General features: G+C 63.0%; 1 protein-coding gene across 1 annotated transcript in view; it reads right to left on the bottom strand.

The window, feature by feature from the left end:
• Window positions 1–16,116, bottom strand: part of AGAP3 (ArfGAP with GTPase domain, ankyrin repeat and PH domain 3) — a 32,389-nt gene extending 16,273 nt beyond the window's left edge. The window contains exons 1-4 of the mRNA XM_029078451.2: window positions 15,993–16,116; window positions 15,563–15,697; window positions 15,322–15,449; window positions 6,284–6,376 (exon numbers count right to left, since the gene is read on the bottom strand). Coding sequence (XP_028934284.1) covers window positions 6,284–6,376; window positions 15,322–15,449; window positions 15,563–15,697; window positions 15,993–16,014 — 378 coding nt within the window. The 5' untranslated portion in view covers window positions 16,015–16,116. The remainder of the gene's footprint in view (window positions 1–6,283; window positions 6,377–15,321; window positions 15,450–15,562; window positions 15,698–15,992) is intronic.
• Window positions 16,117–17,419: the final 1,303 nt, after the last annotated feature.

The raw sequence follows: 17,419 nt of genomic DNA, 5'->3' as shown, positions 1-17,419 counted from the left end.
TGGCCCCTCACCCCTCTTCTTCCCCGTCACCCGGGCCCCATTCCTGCCCCTCCTAGTCTGGGACAGGGTTTTCCTCCCAACAGCCGACCTGGTGTCCCACCCTGCAAATCCCGGGTCCGAGCCCCTTTTCCGGGAGACACTCTTCCCAGAAACGACGACGGGAAGACTCACCAGCCCTCCCACCCACCCCGCCCACGACTCCCCAAGAGTGCAGCCACGTCTGGCGGCTCTGGCTCGATTGGGATCTCTCTGCCATGGTCAAATTGCAACGGCGTCTAAACCTCTCCAAGCCCTGGCTAGATTGGAAGCTCCTCAAGGGCACGGACTGCGTCTACTGTACTCTCCCAAGCGCTCAGTACGGTGCTCTGCTGCACACTGTAAATGCTCAGTAATTACAATGCTCAATGAAAACGATCGATTGATGTCGCCCAGCTACCTTCCTGGAGTGGGCTTTCTCGTTGGCAAACAGGACCCAGGTGGCCACCTCCACAGGAGGGGGGTGACCACTGTGGTGGGTGAGAGAGAGGGTTGGGGGAACTCAGTGTCACTCAAATTCCAATCATCTGAGCCCCCACAAAGGGCCACTCCTGGCGGGGTCGGGGGAGGAACCAGACCCTGTGCAGGTAAGCGGTTCCATCCCCAAGCGTCTCCGGGATAAACAGCCCGACCGGATACAAGGGGCTGACACCCTCTCCTTTCCCCTCGGCCTGATTATCCTTCGTTGACCCGGACGCTTAACACGGAGCAAATACCGAGCGACGCGATTACTCCTTTTTATGACATTTGTACCGTTTCGAAGGCTAGGAGGGATCCAAGCTAATCAGGTCGGACACGGGCCATGTCCCACGTGGGGCTCACAGTCTTAATCCCCACGGTACGGTTGAGGTTAACGAAGCACAGGGCAGTGACTTGCCCAGGTCGCGCAGGGGACAAACGGCAGAGCCGGGATTAGCACCCCAGGACGCCCAGGCCCGGGCTCTCCCCATTAGGCCACACCACTTCTCTTCCTGCTTGAGAAGCAGCGTGGCTCAGTGGAAAGAAACCGGTCTTGGGAGTCCGAGGTCCTGGGTTCGAATCCCGGCTCTGCCACTTGTCAGCTGGGTGACTGCGGGCAAGTCACTTCACTTCTCTGGGCCTCAGTTCCCTCATCTGTAAAATGGGGATGAAGACTGTGAGCCTCATGAGGGACAACCTGGTTACCCTGTATCTCCCCCGGCGCTTAGAACAGCACATAGTAAGCGCCTAACAAATATCAACGTTATTATTATTCCTTCTATTACCTGTACCTATCTGTAGCCGATTTGTCCCTTCCAAGCGCTTAGTACAGTGCTCTGCACCTAGTAAGCGCTCAATAGATACTAGTGAATGAACATTATCATATCCCAGGAGCCTGCGGGGCAGCGGGGGTGGCGCCCCTGCCCCAGAGGCTGCTGGGAAAGGGCATTTGGGGGCCCCCCTCTGTGGGTGGGGGTCTCTGGGGGCCCACTTAATTGCGGAGCCGGGATTGATTGGGAATAACGCAAATGGAAACTCCACTGCAATCTCCAGGCGCCGCGGGAGCCCGGGAGCGGGGGAGGGGGAGGGGGGGCGGGGCCGGCGCGAGCGCCACGTGACCCGAGGGGCGGGGCCGGCGCGAGAGCGGGGAGGAGTCGGGGGGCGGAGCCGGCACCAATCACAGGAGAGCCGAGGGGCGGGGCCGGCGCGAGCCCGGGGAGGAGCCGGCACCAATCACAGGAGGGGCCAGCACCAGACCCACGTGACCCGAGGGGCGGGGCTAGCGCGAGCCTGGGGGAAGGGGCGGAGGGGGGCGGAGCCAGCACCAATCGCAGGAGGGGAGCCGAGGGAGGGGCGGGGCCGGCGCGAGCTCCACGTGACCCGAGGGACGGGGAGGCGCGAGCTCCACGTGACCCGAGGGCGGGGCCGGCGCGAGCTCCACGTGACCTGAAGGGCGGGGCCGGCACGAGCCCGGAGAGGGCTGGGGGGGGGGGGGGGGCGGCGGAGCCGGCACGAGCTCCACGTGATGATAATAATAATAATAATAATAATAATAATAATGTTGGTATTTGCTAAGCGCTTACTCTGTGCAGAGCACTGTTCTAAGCGCTGGGGGAGCTCCGGCGTCATCAGGTGGTCCCACCGGAGGTTCACAGTCTTCATCCCCATTTTCCAGATGAGGTCACTGAGGCCCAGAGTAGTGAAGTGACTTGCCCACGGTCCCCCAGCCGACAAGTGGCAGAGCTGGGATTAGAACCCATGACCCCCGACTCCCCAGCCCGGGCTCTTGCCACTGAGCCAGGCTGCTTCTCTAACGGGCCGGCATGAGCCCGGGGAGAGGCCCGGGAGGGCACCAATAATAAGGACGGTATTTGTTAGGCTCTGACTCTGTGCCAAGCACTGTTCTAAGCGCTGGACAGAGGAAGGGAGCCGAGGAGCGGGGCCCCGCACGAGGTCCAGGTGATCTGAGGGGTGGGGTCGGCACGAGCCCGGCATGGGGAGGAGGAGGGGAAGGCCGGTCCTAGCCGCCTACCCAGGGGGACAACGAACAATTATAATAATAATGACGGTATACGGTAAGAGCTTATTCGGTGCCCAGCCCTGTTCTAAGCGCTGGGGTAGAGACAAGGTGATCAGGCTGTCCCACGTGGGGCTCACAGTCTTCATCCCCATTTTACAGATGTGGTCGCTGAGGCCCAGAGAAGTGAAGTAACTCGCCCGGGGTCACACAGCAGACAAGGGGCGGAGCGGGGATTAGAACCCACGACCCCTGACTCCCAAGCCTGGGCTCTTTCTGCTGCAAGCATGGGGCGGCAAGAGGCGGTGGCCTTGCACGCCGGTGACAGTCCTGGGTGGGCTGCTGCTGCTGCTGCAGCCCCTGACATTTCCTCACGATCCCCAGCTCTCCCAAAGCTCTGGGGCCTCCCGGCTCTGCCCCTCCAGCTCCGCCGGGGCCCAGCTGTGGCCCACCCCTAGCCCCGGTGGGGTAATAATAATAATGTTGGTATTTAAGCGCTTACTATGTGCAGAGCACTGTTCTAAGCGCTGGGGTAGATCCAGGGTCATCAGGTTGTCCCAAATGAGGCTCACAGTCTCCATCCCCATTGTACAGATGAGGCAACTGAGGCAGAGAGAAGTAAAGTGACTTGCCCACAGTCACACGCGTGGCAGAGCCGGGATTCCAACCCATAACCTCTAATGTTGGTATTAAGCGCTTACTATGTGCAGAGCACTGTTCTAAGCGCTGGGGGAGATCCAGGGTCGTCAGGCTGTCCCAAGTGAGGCTCTCAGTCTTTATCCCCATTTTCCAGATGAGGTCACCGAGGCCCAGAGAAGCGAAGTGACATGCCCACAGTCACACAGCTAAGCGGCGGAGCCGGGATTCGAACCGGTGACCTCTGACTCCCAAGCCCGGGTTCTTTCCAATGAGCCCCCAGTGGAAAAGAGCCCGGGCTTGGGAGTCAGAAGTCAAGGGTTCGAATCCCAGCTCTGCCGGCTCTGTCACAGGCTGGGTGACTGTGGGCAAGTCACTTCACCTCTCTGGGCCTCAGTGACCTCATCTGCTAAATGGGGATTAAGACTGTGAAGCTCACGAGGGACTGATTCCCCTGTGTCTACCCAGCACTTAGAACAGTGCTCTGCACATAGTAAGCGCTTAACAAACACCAACATTATTATTATTATTATTAATACATATCAATACCTTAATGATTAGACTGTAAGCCCGTCAAACGGCAGGGACTGTCTCTATCTGTTGCCGACTTGTTCATTCCAAGCGCTTAGTCCAGTGCTCTGCACATAGTAAGCGCTCAATAAATACTCTTGAACGAATACGCGCCCCATCCCAAGCAGCGCTGGGGGCACCCGCGCCCGCCCCGCTCTGCCCTTCCCAGTCAAGGGGTGCCAGCCCTCCCTGGGCCACCCCGGCGGAATGACGGAGCTGCCGCCCTCCGGCCCTGCCCCCGGCGAGGGCAGCGGGATGGTCCGTCCCGTTATTGCGCGCAACATTGTCCTAAACTGTGAGGTCTCCCTGCCCACCACGTGCCCCGCCATAGGCCGCCTCTTTAGCGGGAGGAGGCTGCCACCTGCTGGCCACGCCGGGTACAGCCGGGGACGGTCGGGGGGGCGGAGCCACGGGGAGAGGGAGGGGCGGAGCCAATGGGGAGACGGTCTGTGGGGCGCAGCCAATGGGGGCCCGGCATGGGGGCGGGGCCACGCCCGGTGGGCGGAGCCCCGGAGGGACCCGGGAGGGGGCGAGTCACGTGTTCCAAGAGGCCCGCGGGTCTCCATCGCTAAGCGGCAGCGTGGCTCAGTGGTTAGAGCCCGGGTTTGGGATTCAGGGGATGTGGGTTCTGATCCCGCCTCCGCCACTTGTCAGCTGCGTGGCTTAAGGAGAGAAGCAGCGTGGCTCAGTGGAAAGAGCTCGGGCTTGGGAGTCAGAGGTCATGGGTTCGATTTCCGGCTCTGCCACTTCTCCACTGTGTGACCGTGGGCAAGTCACTTCGCTTCTCTGGGCCTCAGTTCCCTCATCTGGAAAATAGGGATTAACTGGGAGCCTCACGTGGGACAACCTGATGACCCCGTATCTCCCCCAGCGCTTAGAACAGTGCTCGGCACATAGTAAGCGCTTAACAAATACCAACGTTATTATTGTTATTATTATTGAGTGGCTTAATTAGGGAATCGGCGTGGCTCAGTGGCCAGAGCCGGGGCTTGGGAGTCGGAGGTCATGGGTTCGAATCCCCACTCCGCCACTTGTCAGCTCTGTGGCTTTGGGCAAGTCACATCACTGGGCCTCAGTTACTCCATCTGTAAAATGGAAATTAACACTGCATGCCCCACATGGGACAACCTGATCACCTTGTATTCTCCCCAGTGCTTAGAACAGTGCTTTGCACATAAGCGCTTAACAAATGCCATCATTATTATAATTAACTTCTCTGTGCCTCAGTTCCCTCATCTGTAAAATGGGGATTAAGACTGAGTCCCACATGAGACAACCTGATTACCTTGTACCACCCCAGTGCTCACAACAGTGCTCAGCACATAGTAAGCGCTTAACAAATGCCATAATGAAGCAGCACGGCTCGGTGGAAAAAGCACAGGCTTGGGGGTCAGAGGTCATGAGTTCTACTCAGAGGTCTTGGGTTCTAATCCCAGCTCTGCCACTTGTCAGCTGGGTGACTTTGGGCAAGTCACTTCACTTCTCCGGGCCTCAGTTACCTCATCTGAAAATGGGGATGAAGACTGTGAGCCCCACGGGGGACAACCCGATTACCTGTATCTACCCCAGTGCTTAGGACAGTGCTTGGCACATAGTAAGCACTTAAACAAATATCATCATCATCATGCTCTGCACACAGTAAGCGCTCAATAAATACGACCGAATGAATCATCATCACCGCCGCGCCGCCTCGGAGAAACCCCGCGTTACGGGACAGGCCCGACCGCCGCCATTCCCGTCCCGGCCTCACCGTTGACCGGGCAACCCGCCCGGACCCATGCTCCCTAACCCCCGGCGGCCCCCGGCTCCCAAACGGGGTTAAAACCTGCCAACATCCTCCTCTCTATCAATAACAATACAATGGCAATAAGAAGAGGGGCACTTATTAAAGGCTTATTATGTGCTAAGCGCCCGAGGGATACAATGCAAGATCAAAGGCTCTGATCTCTGAGATTGGTCACTAGATTGGTCCGCTGTCCTGGACTCGCTGACCTTGGCCACAAGGGACCCCGCCGTCCAGACGCACTGACCGCATGCACACAGAACCCCGCCGCCCGGACAGACTGAGCCGACGGAACCCCGCTTCCCAGACACGCTGACCGCGAGCCCTCGGGAGCTTCTGCCCAGACCCGCCGACCGGGAGCGCACGGGAGTCTCCGCGCGGACACACGGACGGCGAGCGTAAGGGACCCCGCCGTCCGGACGCGCTGACCGACACACTGACCGTGGGGCTCTGCTCCGCTTGCCTGGACGACAGCCAAACCGTCCCCCAAAACGGTCCTCTGCCGGCTCATCCGGGAGCGGGAGCGAATGATGCCCGGGGGGCGGGCGGAAGGTGGGCAGGACCCCCCCAAGACTCGGGCCCTGCGGTCCCAAGGAGCCTTCCTCTTTGCTCTTGGCGCCCAACTTCCAACCACCTCCGGAGCGCCCGGGCAGGGGGCCGGGCGGGGAGGAGGGCCCTCGCTGCCCGGGAGAGGGACGCTTCCCCTCCCCCCGCACACCGTCGAACGGAGGCACTGACAACCTCGGGACCCGGGGCCGAGGGGACGGCGGTCAAGTGCTAACCTGCTTGATGGGGATGGCCCGTCCGCTGCCGATGCTGTCCACCTTACACTCCGGGGCCTTCTTGTCCCGCTCCGGGTCCGCACCCTTCCGAGACTGCAAGAGAAGAGGCACGGGAACGTCAGAGGGCGGGGGTGGGGGGCGGCGGGGCCGGGGGGCGGGGCCGGGGCGGCCCCTCCGAGCTCCCTGCTCCCCCCCTCCACCGCCCCCCTCCCCGGGGCCGGGGGCGAGGGGGTCCGGGGGGCCTGAGGCGGGGCCTGACCGTGGCGGGCGGCGGGCGAGGGAAGGAACGGAGACCACGCGTATTCCAACGGGTTTATTCTCTTACACACGGCACCATACAGAGCAGCAGCACGGGTTACGGGGCCGGCGCCCGCCGCCCTTACAACAGAGCCAGGACACGAGACACCGAGGCCGCGCCGGGCGAGGCGCCCGGGGCGGGCGGGCGGGGGGGACGGGCGGCTGGCAGCACGGGGCGCGACATCCAGCGGCAGCACGAGTTCGGGGGGCCGGTGGCGGGAGGTGAGGAGGAGGAGGAGAAAGGGAGGGCGCGGGCGGGCCCACCGAGGGGGGAGGGGGGGAGGGGAGGAGCGCGGAGGAGCGGGGCCGCGTCTCCCCCGCCCCCGCGGGCCCGGGGTTCCGGACAGCCCGGCCTCGGCTCCCGGGAACGAAGGCGACCGGAAAGAGAGGGGAAGAGGCAAGCGGCGGAGTCCGGAGCCGGAGCGGGCGGAGGAGCGGCAGAAGAGTCCATGCAGGAAGGAGCGGCAGGAGGAAAGAAGGGGGCGGGGGGAGGGGCCGGAGGGACGGACTTCTCCCCCCAGGAGCGACCGGGCCGGAGCAGCTGCTGGACGCCCCGTCCCCTCGGTGGCCGCCGTCACGCCCCCGTGGGGCCGCTGGGGCCGGGCTTCCCTCTTCCGCGGGCCGGCGGCGTCCGGCCGGGCCCGATCCCCCGGGCGGCCCCGCAGCCGCTGGTCTTTCTAGCCTTCCCTGGGGCGGGGGGCTGAGGGGTGGGGGGCCGCGGGGGTTAGTTACAAAGGTTCCTGCGAGTCTCTGGAGCGGGGAGCACGGCGGGGAGCGCGGCGGGGAGCACGGCGGGGAGCGCGGACGACGCTTCTCATCTGAGAGCGGTCTCGGGGCCCGGCCCGCCTCCGGCCCCGCCCCGGGGGGGTGGGGGGAGAAGGGGGAGGAGAGTGTCCACAGGTGCTGTGGGTGCCACCACCTGCTCTTCTAATTTGGAAGGAGTTGGAAAGGCCTTTTTGTTGATGAAAAGTTGGAAACAGTGGCACATATCTGCAAATATCGAAAGAATAAAGATTTTTGGCAAGTTATACTCGAGCCCGACGCGAATCCGTCAGCCCTGGAGAGGGCTGAGCGCCTGGGTCAGGAGGCCGAGGGCCCCGAGGAGGAGGAGGAGAAGGAGGAGGAGGAGGAGGAGGAGGCGGGCACCAGACAGCACGGCGCTGGTTTTCGCCACTTGGTGGGTCCGTCGCCCGCCCCTCCTGCTCCCCCCGAGGCGGCCGGGGGCCGGGAGGGAGGGGCCGCGGCGGGAGAGGCGTCGGCCCCTCAGGAAGAAATTCAGTCTCGAGGAACGGGGCCGGGGGGAGAACGGGTCGGAAACGAACCTTCCGAGAGCAGACCGTCGCCTGCGCGCCGCCCCAAGGCGGCCGCCCTCCCTGCCCCAGGTGCCGGGCAAGAAGACCCCCGCCCCCCAACTACCGGCTCCTCCCGCGCCGGACCCCAGTGCCGTCGGCGGGCAGAGAGGCGCCGGATCCCCAGTCGGAGGGTCCCGGGAGGCCCGGGACCGACGGCCCCCCTGGGAGGGGGGCGGGGACGAGCCGAGCACGAGAGGTGGCGGGGGCGGGGACGGCGGCGAGCCGGGAGGTCACGAGAGCAGCGGCACAGAGCGGCGAGGCCGGAGGTCAGAGGGGGAGACGTGAGGAGGCAGGCAAAGCCCCGTGGCCGAGCGCGGGTGGGGGGAGGTGGCCAGATGATGGGGGGTCCGGGGGGGCGCGGAAGCCCGAGAAACCCCCTCGGTGACGGTGCGGGGCGGAAAGTCACCACGACCGGGATGATGGAGAGGGTGAGGTCACCATGGCAACAAGGGAGCGTGAAGTCACGGCGACGATGAAGAGTGAGGTCACCACCAGCGGGGATGGAGAGGCTGCCAGGTCACCGTGGCAATAAGGGAGCGTGAAGTCACGGCGACGATGAAAAGTGAGGTCACCACCAGCAGGGATGGAGAGGCTGCGACGTCACCGGGGCGACAAGGGAGCGTGAAGTCACGATGAGGGTGAAAAGCGAGGTCACCATCAGTAGGGATGGAGAGGCTGTGACGTCACCGTGGCAACAGGGGAGTGAAGTCACGGCGAGAATGAGGTGAGGTCATCAATGCGGGGGTGGACAGACTGAGGTCACCATGGCAACAATGGCGCGGGAAGTCACAGTGAGGATGAAAAGCGAGGCGGCCGTCACAGAGACGGAGAGACTGTGAGGTTCGCCGGGGCAACGGTGGAGCGGGACGTCGCGGCGAGGATAGAAAGCGAGGTCGCCATCGCGGGGGTGAAGAGACCGTGGGGTCGCCACGGCAGCGAGGGAGCGTGAAGTCACGGCGAGGATGAAAAGTGAGCTCGCCATCAGCGGGGATGGAGAGGATGAAGTCACCACGGCGACCAGGGAGCATGAGGTCATGGCGAGGATGAAAAGCGAGGTCACCATCAGCAGGGATGGAGAAACTGTGAGGTCACCATGCCAACAAGGGAGAGTGAAGTCACGGCAAGAATGAAAAGTGAGATCACCGTCGTGTGGCGGGGGGAGAGAGAGAGAGAGAGATTGAGGTCACCATGGCGACAATGGAGCGTGAAGTCACGGTGAGGATGAAAAGTGAGGTCACCATCACAGAGATGGGAGAGATCGTGAGGTCACCACGGCAACAATGGAGCAGGAAGTCATGGCGAGGATGAAAAGCGTGGTCGCCATCGCACGGATGGAGAGGCCGCGAGGCGACCGCCGCAACGACGATAATAAGGCGCGTGACGTTACTGCAACGATAGTGACCGAGATCCGACGGTGGCGATGCATCATGGGAGCTGATGCTCAGCAGGTGGGAGAACGTGTGATGAATCTGGGGACGGTGATGGGGAGGCGGGGGGAGGGGGGAAGGGTGGCGGGCGGAGCATGAATCGCGAGGAGGATGGCCGTGAGGCGGGGACATCCACTGGTGCCACAGAGCGGAGTCACGGAGCGCAGAGTCAACGTCACACGGGGGCGGGGGAGAGGGGGCGCTGAGTGACCGGCGCGTGCACAAGCCGACAACGGTGTCCGCAGCAGCAGGGGGTGAGAGCGGCAGGAGCGGGGTGCGGGGGAGCACGGGAGCAGGCAGCTGCGGGCCACGGACAGCACAGGAGCGAGCGGGGAAGGGACCGGAGGGATGGAAGGGAAGGGAGGGGAGAGGACGGGAAGGGGACAGGAGGGAAGGGAGGAGAAAGGAGGTGGAGGCGGAAGGGGAAGGAGGCCGGGGATGGGAGAAGAGGGAAGGGAGGGGAGTGAAGAGGGAAGGAAGGAGAGAGGAGGGAAGGGAGAAGGGGAGAGGAGGGAGGGAAGGAGAGGGGTGAGGCTAGTCCTCGAACTGAGGGCTGGGCCGCGGGTCAGAGCAGCCTCTAGCGGGAGCAGGGCGGGCGGGGTCCCAGGCTGACCGGCAGCAGGGGACGGGGGAGGACGCGGACCGAATGAGTAAGGCGGCGGGGGCCTCGTCCCGGGGCGGGTAGGTGGGGGGGGCGTTCACGACAGCCCAGCAAGAGCCAGGCCCGGCCAGAGAGGTCGGGCTGGACTCGAAGCTCTGGGACCCGGGGAGGGGCACACCGAGCCCAGCGGAAGGATCGATTCCCGGACCGTCGATGACCGCCAGAGGCCCCGCGGCGGGCTCGGCTCGGCCCCGCTCCGCCCGCCTCAGCCGGCCCGGCCCCCGACGGCTGCCCGGGGAGGACCGGGTTGGGGACGGGGGGCTTGAGGTCCAGGTGAGGGGAGTGACGAGACGCTGTGGGGAGCATCCCAGGAGAGCCGGGGCTGGGGGACGGGGTGTGGGAGAGGAGCCGAGGCCTCAACTGCCCGTTTGGGTGCTAGAGGGAATGGGGAAGGGGCTGTGCTGGAGCGGGGAGCATTGTGCTTAGCGAGAGGGTGGGACGTGTGCGTGTGTTTGTGTGCGCGTGTGTGTATGTGACCGAGAGTGGCGCCAGGTGCCCAGACCTGGGGGGAAGAAAGCATGTCAGGGAGGGGATCGGCGTATGGATCTGTGGGTCGGGGAGACTAGGGAGGGAAGGAGACAGGTGGGGAAGCCCAAGCCGGCGGCGGCCCGGCCCTCCGCCGCCCGCGCGCGGGCCGTCCCCGGCTGCCCCGGCCCCCCGGCCGCGTCCCCGCGCCACCCCGGCGGGGGCCCGCGTACCGTGAAGATGTTGGAGCGGCGCTTGGACTGCTTGCGCACGGGCGTGGGCGTGGAGGCGGCCGCGATGGTCTCGATGCGCAGCTCCCGCTGGCTGATGCTCGGGGTGGAGGGGACCGAGGACGAGTAGTCGCTGAAGGCGCCGCCGCCGCTGCCGTTCGTGGCCTGGGGGAGACAGACCCGGCGGCGGCTCAGGGCCGGCAACGAGGCCGAGGGGCGGCGGCGGCGGCGGCGGCTCGGGGGGCGGGAGAAGGCAGAGGGGGGCGGCCGCCGAGGGGCGGCCGGGAGGCCGAGGCTGCCGAGGGGAGGTCAGGAGCCCCGGGAGGGGCGGCTGCCGGGGGCTGGGGAGAAGGCCGAGGGGCGGCTACTGAGGGGCAGGGAGAAGGCCGAGGGGTAGCTGCCGAGGGGCGGAGAGAAGGCAGGAGGGTGGCTGCCGAGGGGCGGAGAGGCCACGGCGGGGAGGAGGGTGAAAGGTGGCTGGTGAGGGGCTCTGGGGGAGGAACGGGAGATAAGGCTTGCGAGGGGCTCAAGGGGGAGGAAGGGGAGGGGAGGCTGGCGAGGGACTGTGGGAAGGCAGGGAAGGCTGGTGAGGGTCTGAGAGGGGAGGAGGGGGAGGCAAGGCTGGTGAGGGGCTGAAGTGGTGGGGAGGGAGGGAAGGGAAGGCTGAGGGCTCTGCTCCCTCCGGTTCTATCAAGTCCGATCCAGTCCCCCAGCCATAGAAACGCTCACCTGCGGCAAAAGCTGATCCTCCCCCTGCCCAAGTGCAGCTGCTTCATGCCCTCTGATAACGGGCATTAAGGCCCTAGGGCAGGACCCCGAAGAAGTCGGGTCAGACACCCTCTGCCCCCCCCGACCCTTTAAGACTGCCCAGCGGAGGTGCTTAGAGCCTTCTTTACCGTCCTCCTTGGGGCATAGCCCCAACTCCCCCACCCCTGGGAACTTGGACCCTGCCTTCCCGCCTCCTCCCCTTCCAGACTCTAGAGCCCAGCGGCCCCTGCGTGCCCAGGAACAACGGTGCACGCCAGGTGTGAAGCTTGAGGACCACTGCCCGTCAGCGCCTCGGGAGTAGAGCCGGGAAGCGAAACCGGGAGTACCGGCACTTGGGAAGGGCCAGGATGGGCTCAGACAAGAGGGAAACGAAACGGAGGGGAGGAGGGGTCCGGGACGGGGGAGAGCACAGGAGACTGACAGAGGGGAGTGGAAGGAGGTGAGTCCAGTGGCTTGGGGAGAGCGTAGGTGGAAGAAACATCAGTCGACGGTATTTACTGAGCGCTTCCTGCGTGCAGAGCGTCCGTACTAAGCATTTGGACGCACACGCCGTAATAGAGTCGGTAGAACCCATTCCCCGTCCACCCCGAGCTTACAGTCTAGTTGGGGAAACAGAAAGGGGTGTGGGAGGGAGGCAAAGGGGGATCAACCTCCCTTGCAAATCGCGGAGAGCTCTTTCCCAACACCCGAGTCTTCCTCTGCCCTGCCCCGCCACGTTTGCAGGGTAAGATCCCTGGACTCAGAAGATGCAAGGAACACGTCTGCTATTTCTGTGGTATCGTCCTCTCCCAACCGCTCAGTACGGTGCCCTGCACATAGTAAGGGCTCAGTAAATACCATTGATTGATGGGGTGAGGCGATTTGCGGAGACCCATGAGGAGCCTGTGGAATGTCTCCCTCCTCCTGGGCGCCTGGGCCAGGTGCTGTGGTAACTGGTCTCTGAGCAGGGGATTGAGAGACCGGCAGGAGGACGGAGGAAGAGGAGGACGATGAGGAGGAAGGAGAGGAGGAGGAGGAAGAAGGGGAAAAGAAGAGGAGGAGATAGAGGAGGAGCGTGCGAAGCAGCATGGCCTAGTGGATAAAGCACAGGCTTGGGAGTCAGAGGACCTGGGTTCTAATCCCGGCTCCGCCACTTGTCTGCTGTGTGTGACCTTGGGCAAGTCACTTAACTTCTCTGGGCCTCGGTTCCCTCATCTGTAAAACGGGGATTAAGGGGGAGGAAGGGGAGGGGAGGCTGGCGAGGGACTGTGGGAAGGCAGGGAAGGCTGGTGAGGGTCTGAGAGGGGAGGAGGGGGAGGCAAGGCTGGTGAGGGGCTGAAGTGGTGGGGAGGGAGGGAAGGGAAGGCTGAGGGCTCTGCTCCCTCCGGTTCTATCAAGTCCGATCCAGTCCCCCAGCCATAGAAACGCTCACCTGCGGCAAAAGCTGATCCTCCCCCTGCCCAAGTGCAGCTGCTTCATGCCCTCTGATAACGGGCATTAAGGCCCTAGGGCAGGACCCCGAAGAAGTCGGGTCAGACACCCTCTGCCCCCCCCGACCCTTTAAGACTGCCCAGCGGAGGTGCTTAGAGCCTTCTTTACCGTCCTCCTTGGGGCATAGCCCCAACTCCCCCACCCCTGGGAACTTGGACCCTGCCTTCCCGCCTCCTCCCCTTCCAGACTCTAGAGCCCAGCGGCCCCTGCGTGCCCAGGAACAACGGTGCACGCCAGGTGTGAAGCTTGAGGACCACTGCCCGTCAGCGCCTCGGGAGTAGAGCCGGGAAGCGAAACCGGGAGTACCGGCACTTGGGAAGGGCCAGGATGGGCTCAGACAAGAGGGAAACGAAACGGAGGGGAGGAGGGGTCCGGGACGGGGGAGAGCACAGGAGACTGACAGAGGGGAGTGGAAGGAGGTGAGTCCAGTGGCTTGGGGAGAGCGTAGGTGGAAGAAACATCAGTCGACGGTATTTACTGAGCGCTTCCTGCGTGCAGAGCGTCCGTACTAAGCATTTGGACGCACACGCCGTAATAGAGTCGGTAGAACCCATTCCCCGTCCACCCCGAGCTTACAGTCTAGTTGGGGAAACAGAAAGGGGTGTGGGAGGGAGGCAAAGGGGGATCAACCTCCCTTGCAAATCGCGGAGAGCTCTTTCCCAACACCCGAGTCTTCCTCTGCCCTGCCCCGCCACGTTTGCAGGGTAAGATCCCTGGACTCAGAAGATGCAAGGAACACGTCTGCTATTTCTGTGGTATCGTCCTCTCCCAACCGCTCAGTACGGTGCCCTGCACATAGTAAGGGCTCAGTAAATACCATTGATTGATGGGGTGAGGCGATTTGCGGAGACCCATGAGGAGCCTGTGGAATGTCTCCCTCCTCCTGGGCGCCTGGGCCAGGTGCTGTGGTAACTGGTCTCTGAGCAGGGGATTGAGAGACCGGCAGGAGGACGGAGGAAGAGGAGGACGATGAGGAGGAAGGAGAGGAGGAGGAGGAAGAAGGGGAAAAGAAGAGGAGGAGATAGAGGAGGAGCGTGCGAAGCAGCATGGCCTAGTGGATAAAGCACAGGCTTGGGAGTCAGAGGACCTGGGTTCTAATCCCGGCTCCGCCACTTGTCTGCTGTGTGTGACCTTGGGCAAGTCACTTAACTTCTCTGGGCCTCGGTTCCCTCATCTGTAAAACGGGGATTAAGACCGTGAGCCCCATATGGGACAGGGACTGTGTCCGACCCATGTAGCTTGAACCTATCTCAGCGCTTAGTACAGTGCCTGGCACACAATAAGCGCTGCTTAAATACCATATTTAAGAAAAAAGAAAAAAAAACACAGGAGGAGGAGCAGAGGAGTTGGGCCGGGCCTTCTTTTGGGATGGTACAGAATCGAGGAGCCCAGCTTCCGCTCAAAACTCCGAGAGATTGAATGAGAAGTCAGGCCGGACCCTGAGGGGGCGTGGCCAGGGCACGGTCAGGCAACCTGGGTAAGTCGAGGCAGTGGGCAGCAGGCTCAGAGGGACCACCTCACCTCCAGGGAGCGGCAGGTGCGCGTGAGGGTCTCCACCCGGAGGGCCCGCCTCCCGGACCCCCAGCTCGGCTCCCCCCTCTCCGACCTCTGGGAGACCCGGCCCCCTGGAATGTGAAGTCCCAGCTGGGAAGGGGCGGCCCCAGTCCCGGCCGGAAGGGGAAGGGAGACAAAGGGGGCCGCGGGGGGAGAAAGGGGATGGGGGAGAGTGGTGGTAAGTCAGATTCTGGAAAATAAGAAGGGCCTGCATGCCCCATACCTAGAGGAAATCAAGGTATGGGCCTGGGAGAAAACAGGCAGTGGGCCTAAAAAAAACCTACTCCACTCTGCCTCTCCCTTCTAGTCTCTCCCAATCTAGCTTTCGAGTAAATACCGTGCAGGAGAACAGACTTAGAGAAGCAGTGTGGCTCAGCGGATAGAGCACGGACCTGCGAGTCAGGAGAACCTGGGTTCTGATCCCGGCTCCACCACAGGTCTGTTTTGTGACCTTCACCAAGTCACTTCTCTGGGCCTCGGTTACCTCATCTGTAAAATGGGGATTAAGACTAACCTGACCGACTTGTATCTCCCCCGGCGTTTAGAACAGTGCTTGGCACATAGTAAGCGCTTAACAAGTACGAGAATTATTGTTTTTTATTATCATTCTTATTACCATTATCAGTAGTAGTCTGTGCTATCTCTCTGCAAAGGCAAGTTTTGGAGGAGGGGGTTCCCCTGCCGCCTGTCCGGTTGGTGGACCAAGAGCAAACGGCGGGAGCGGCTGGGGGGCAAGTGGAGGGGACCAGGCGCCCAACTGACCGACGTGCGTGATGACGACGAGGGGGACCGAGGGGAGGGGAGGGACTCCCACCTGGTTGATGTGCACGGCAGGGATGGAGGCGGCAGACACGGCCGAGTGGCTGGGCGAGTTGGGCAGCGACTTGCACGGCCCGATGGCGAGCTGCTGCTTCTTCCTCAGGGCCACCACCTTCTGCGCCACTGCGGGGGGTGGGGGCGGAAGGGAGGGCGACGCGGTCAGCGTTGGGCCGGGGAGGACGGTAGGCCGGAGAAGATGCCCAGGCCTCGCCCCCGGCCCCGACCCCAGCCGTTACCATCCTGGAAGACCCGCTCCACGTTGAGCCCGTAGGTGGCACACGTCTCGTAGTAGGTGCAGCGCTTCAGGTCCGTGGAGAGCTTGCGGGCCCGGCTGTCGTCGATCACCCGCGGGTTCGCGGCGCTGATGGCGTCTGAGGGAGGAGAGGGGGCTCAGCGGGGGGCTCGGCGGGGATCCGTCCCGGGGCGGGGTGGGGGGAGGCCTCAGAGGGGCAGGGACGGGGAGGGACGCCCGCCACAATAGCTGTGGGCAAGAGCTGGGAAGGGTGGGGTGCCTCTCTCTGAGATGGGGGTGGGCTGGGCCCAGTCAGCATAAGGAGCGGAAATGGGGGAGCAACCCCCAACGAGGCCGGGTCAGCGGAAGGCCCCAGGAACCTCTCCGCCCCGCCCCCACCCCCACACCGGGCCCTCCTCCGCCTCCGGCCTCACCCTGAGTGCCCACCAGCACCATGGGCACCTCGCTGGCGCTGCGGTAGCTGCACAGGCGCAGGAAGTAGTTGTACACCGTCTGGAAGCTGATCTCATCCTCCAGGCTAAACACGAACACCACCGCGTCCACCCAGGCGGCAAACTGCGGGGAGACCGGCTACACCGTTCCACCCTGGCCCGACCCCCCCGACGTCTCTCCCTGCCCCTTCCCGGGCCCACCAGACCTCTCGAACCCCGCCCCGTCCCCTGGCTTCGCCTCCCTCGTCCTCCCAGCTGGGGCCCGGCGCTCGAACAAGATTCCCCTCAGCCCTGAGAGGAGAGAGGGAAGAGGGGATATCGGGGAGCGGGCGGCAGAGGGGAGCCGGGAGGGGCTCACCTGGAGTTCGGGGGGCCCTCCTTCATCTCGGATCAACAGCAGGTAACTCTGACCATCCACCACAATCTCCTTCTTAAACCGGCCCCCTGGGACAGAGAACTGAATTAGGACCTTATTCCCCGGGGGTGCCGGGGGACACCCCGAAATGATGAGGCGACTTCATGGGGCGAGTCGAGGCCCCGCGGTGGCAGGAGCTGAGGACACTCCCTGGAAATGGATCAATCGAGGGTATTTATCCAGCACTCACTGGGTGCAGAGCTCTGTACTAAGCGCTTGGGGACTGGCATTTAAATGCTAGTCGGGGAGACAGACGCTAAAATCAGCTGCAGGTGGGGAAAGCAACCAGTCGATCAATCAATACCACCGGTTGAGTCTTACTGTATGCGGAGCACTGTACTAAGCACTTGGGAGCAACAGAGTTGGGAGACACGTCTCCTGCCCATGACAAGTTTAGAGTCCGGAAGGGGAGAGTTAAAGAGCAAGTTTAAAGCAATGTCTGTAAATGCTACGGGGCAAGGGAAGGGGAGAGTATCTTAAATGGTTAGGGGGTGAGGACTCGAGGGCCTAGGAGGGAACGGGGAAGGGAGATTAGAGAGACTAATCAGGAAAGGCGTCCTGGAGACTTGATTTTAGTAAAGCTTGGGAGTCAGGAGACCTGGGTCCTAATCCCCGCTCCGCCACCTGCCTACTGTGGGACCTCGGGCAAGTCACTTCACTTCCCTGTGCCTCAGTTTCCTCATCTGTATCATGGAGATTAAGTACCTGTTTCCCCTCCTACGTAGACTCTGAGCCCTATGTGGGGCAGGAATTGTGCTCAACCTAATTAACCTGTACCTGCCGCGGTGCTTTTCCGCAGGGTGTCTGGCACATAGTAAGCACTTAAATGCCACAAGCAGCGTGGCTTAGTGGATAGAGTACGGGCCCGGGAGTCGGAAGGACCTGGATTCTAACCCCGACTCCGCCACTTGTCCGCTGTGTGACCCCGGGCAAGTCACTCGGCTTTTCTGAGCCTCAGTTACCTCAACTGAAAAATGGGGATTAATACCATGAA

The sequence above is a fragment of the Ornithorhynchus anatinus genome, chromosome 13 (assembly GCF_004115215.2).
Source record: "Ornithorhynchus anatinus isolate Pmale09 chromosome 13, mOrnAna1.pri.v4, whole genome shotgun sequence".
NCBI lineage: Eukaryota > Metazoa > Chordata > Mammalia > Monotremata > Ornithorhynchidae > Ornithorhynchus > Ornithorhynchus anatinus.
This window is presented reverse-complemented; position numbering and strand designations above follow the sequence as displayed.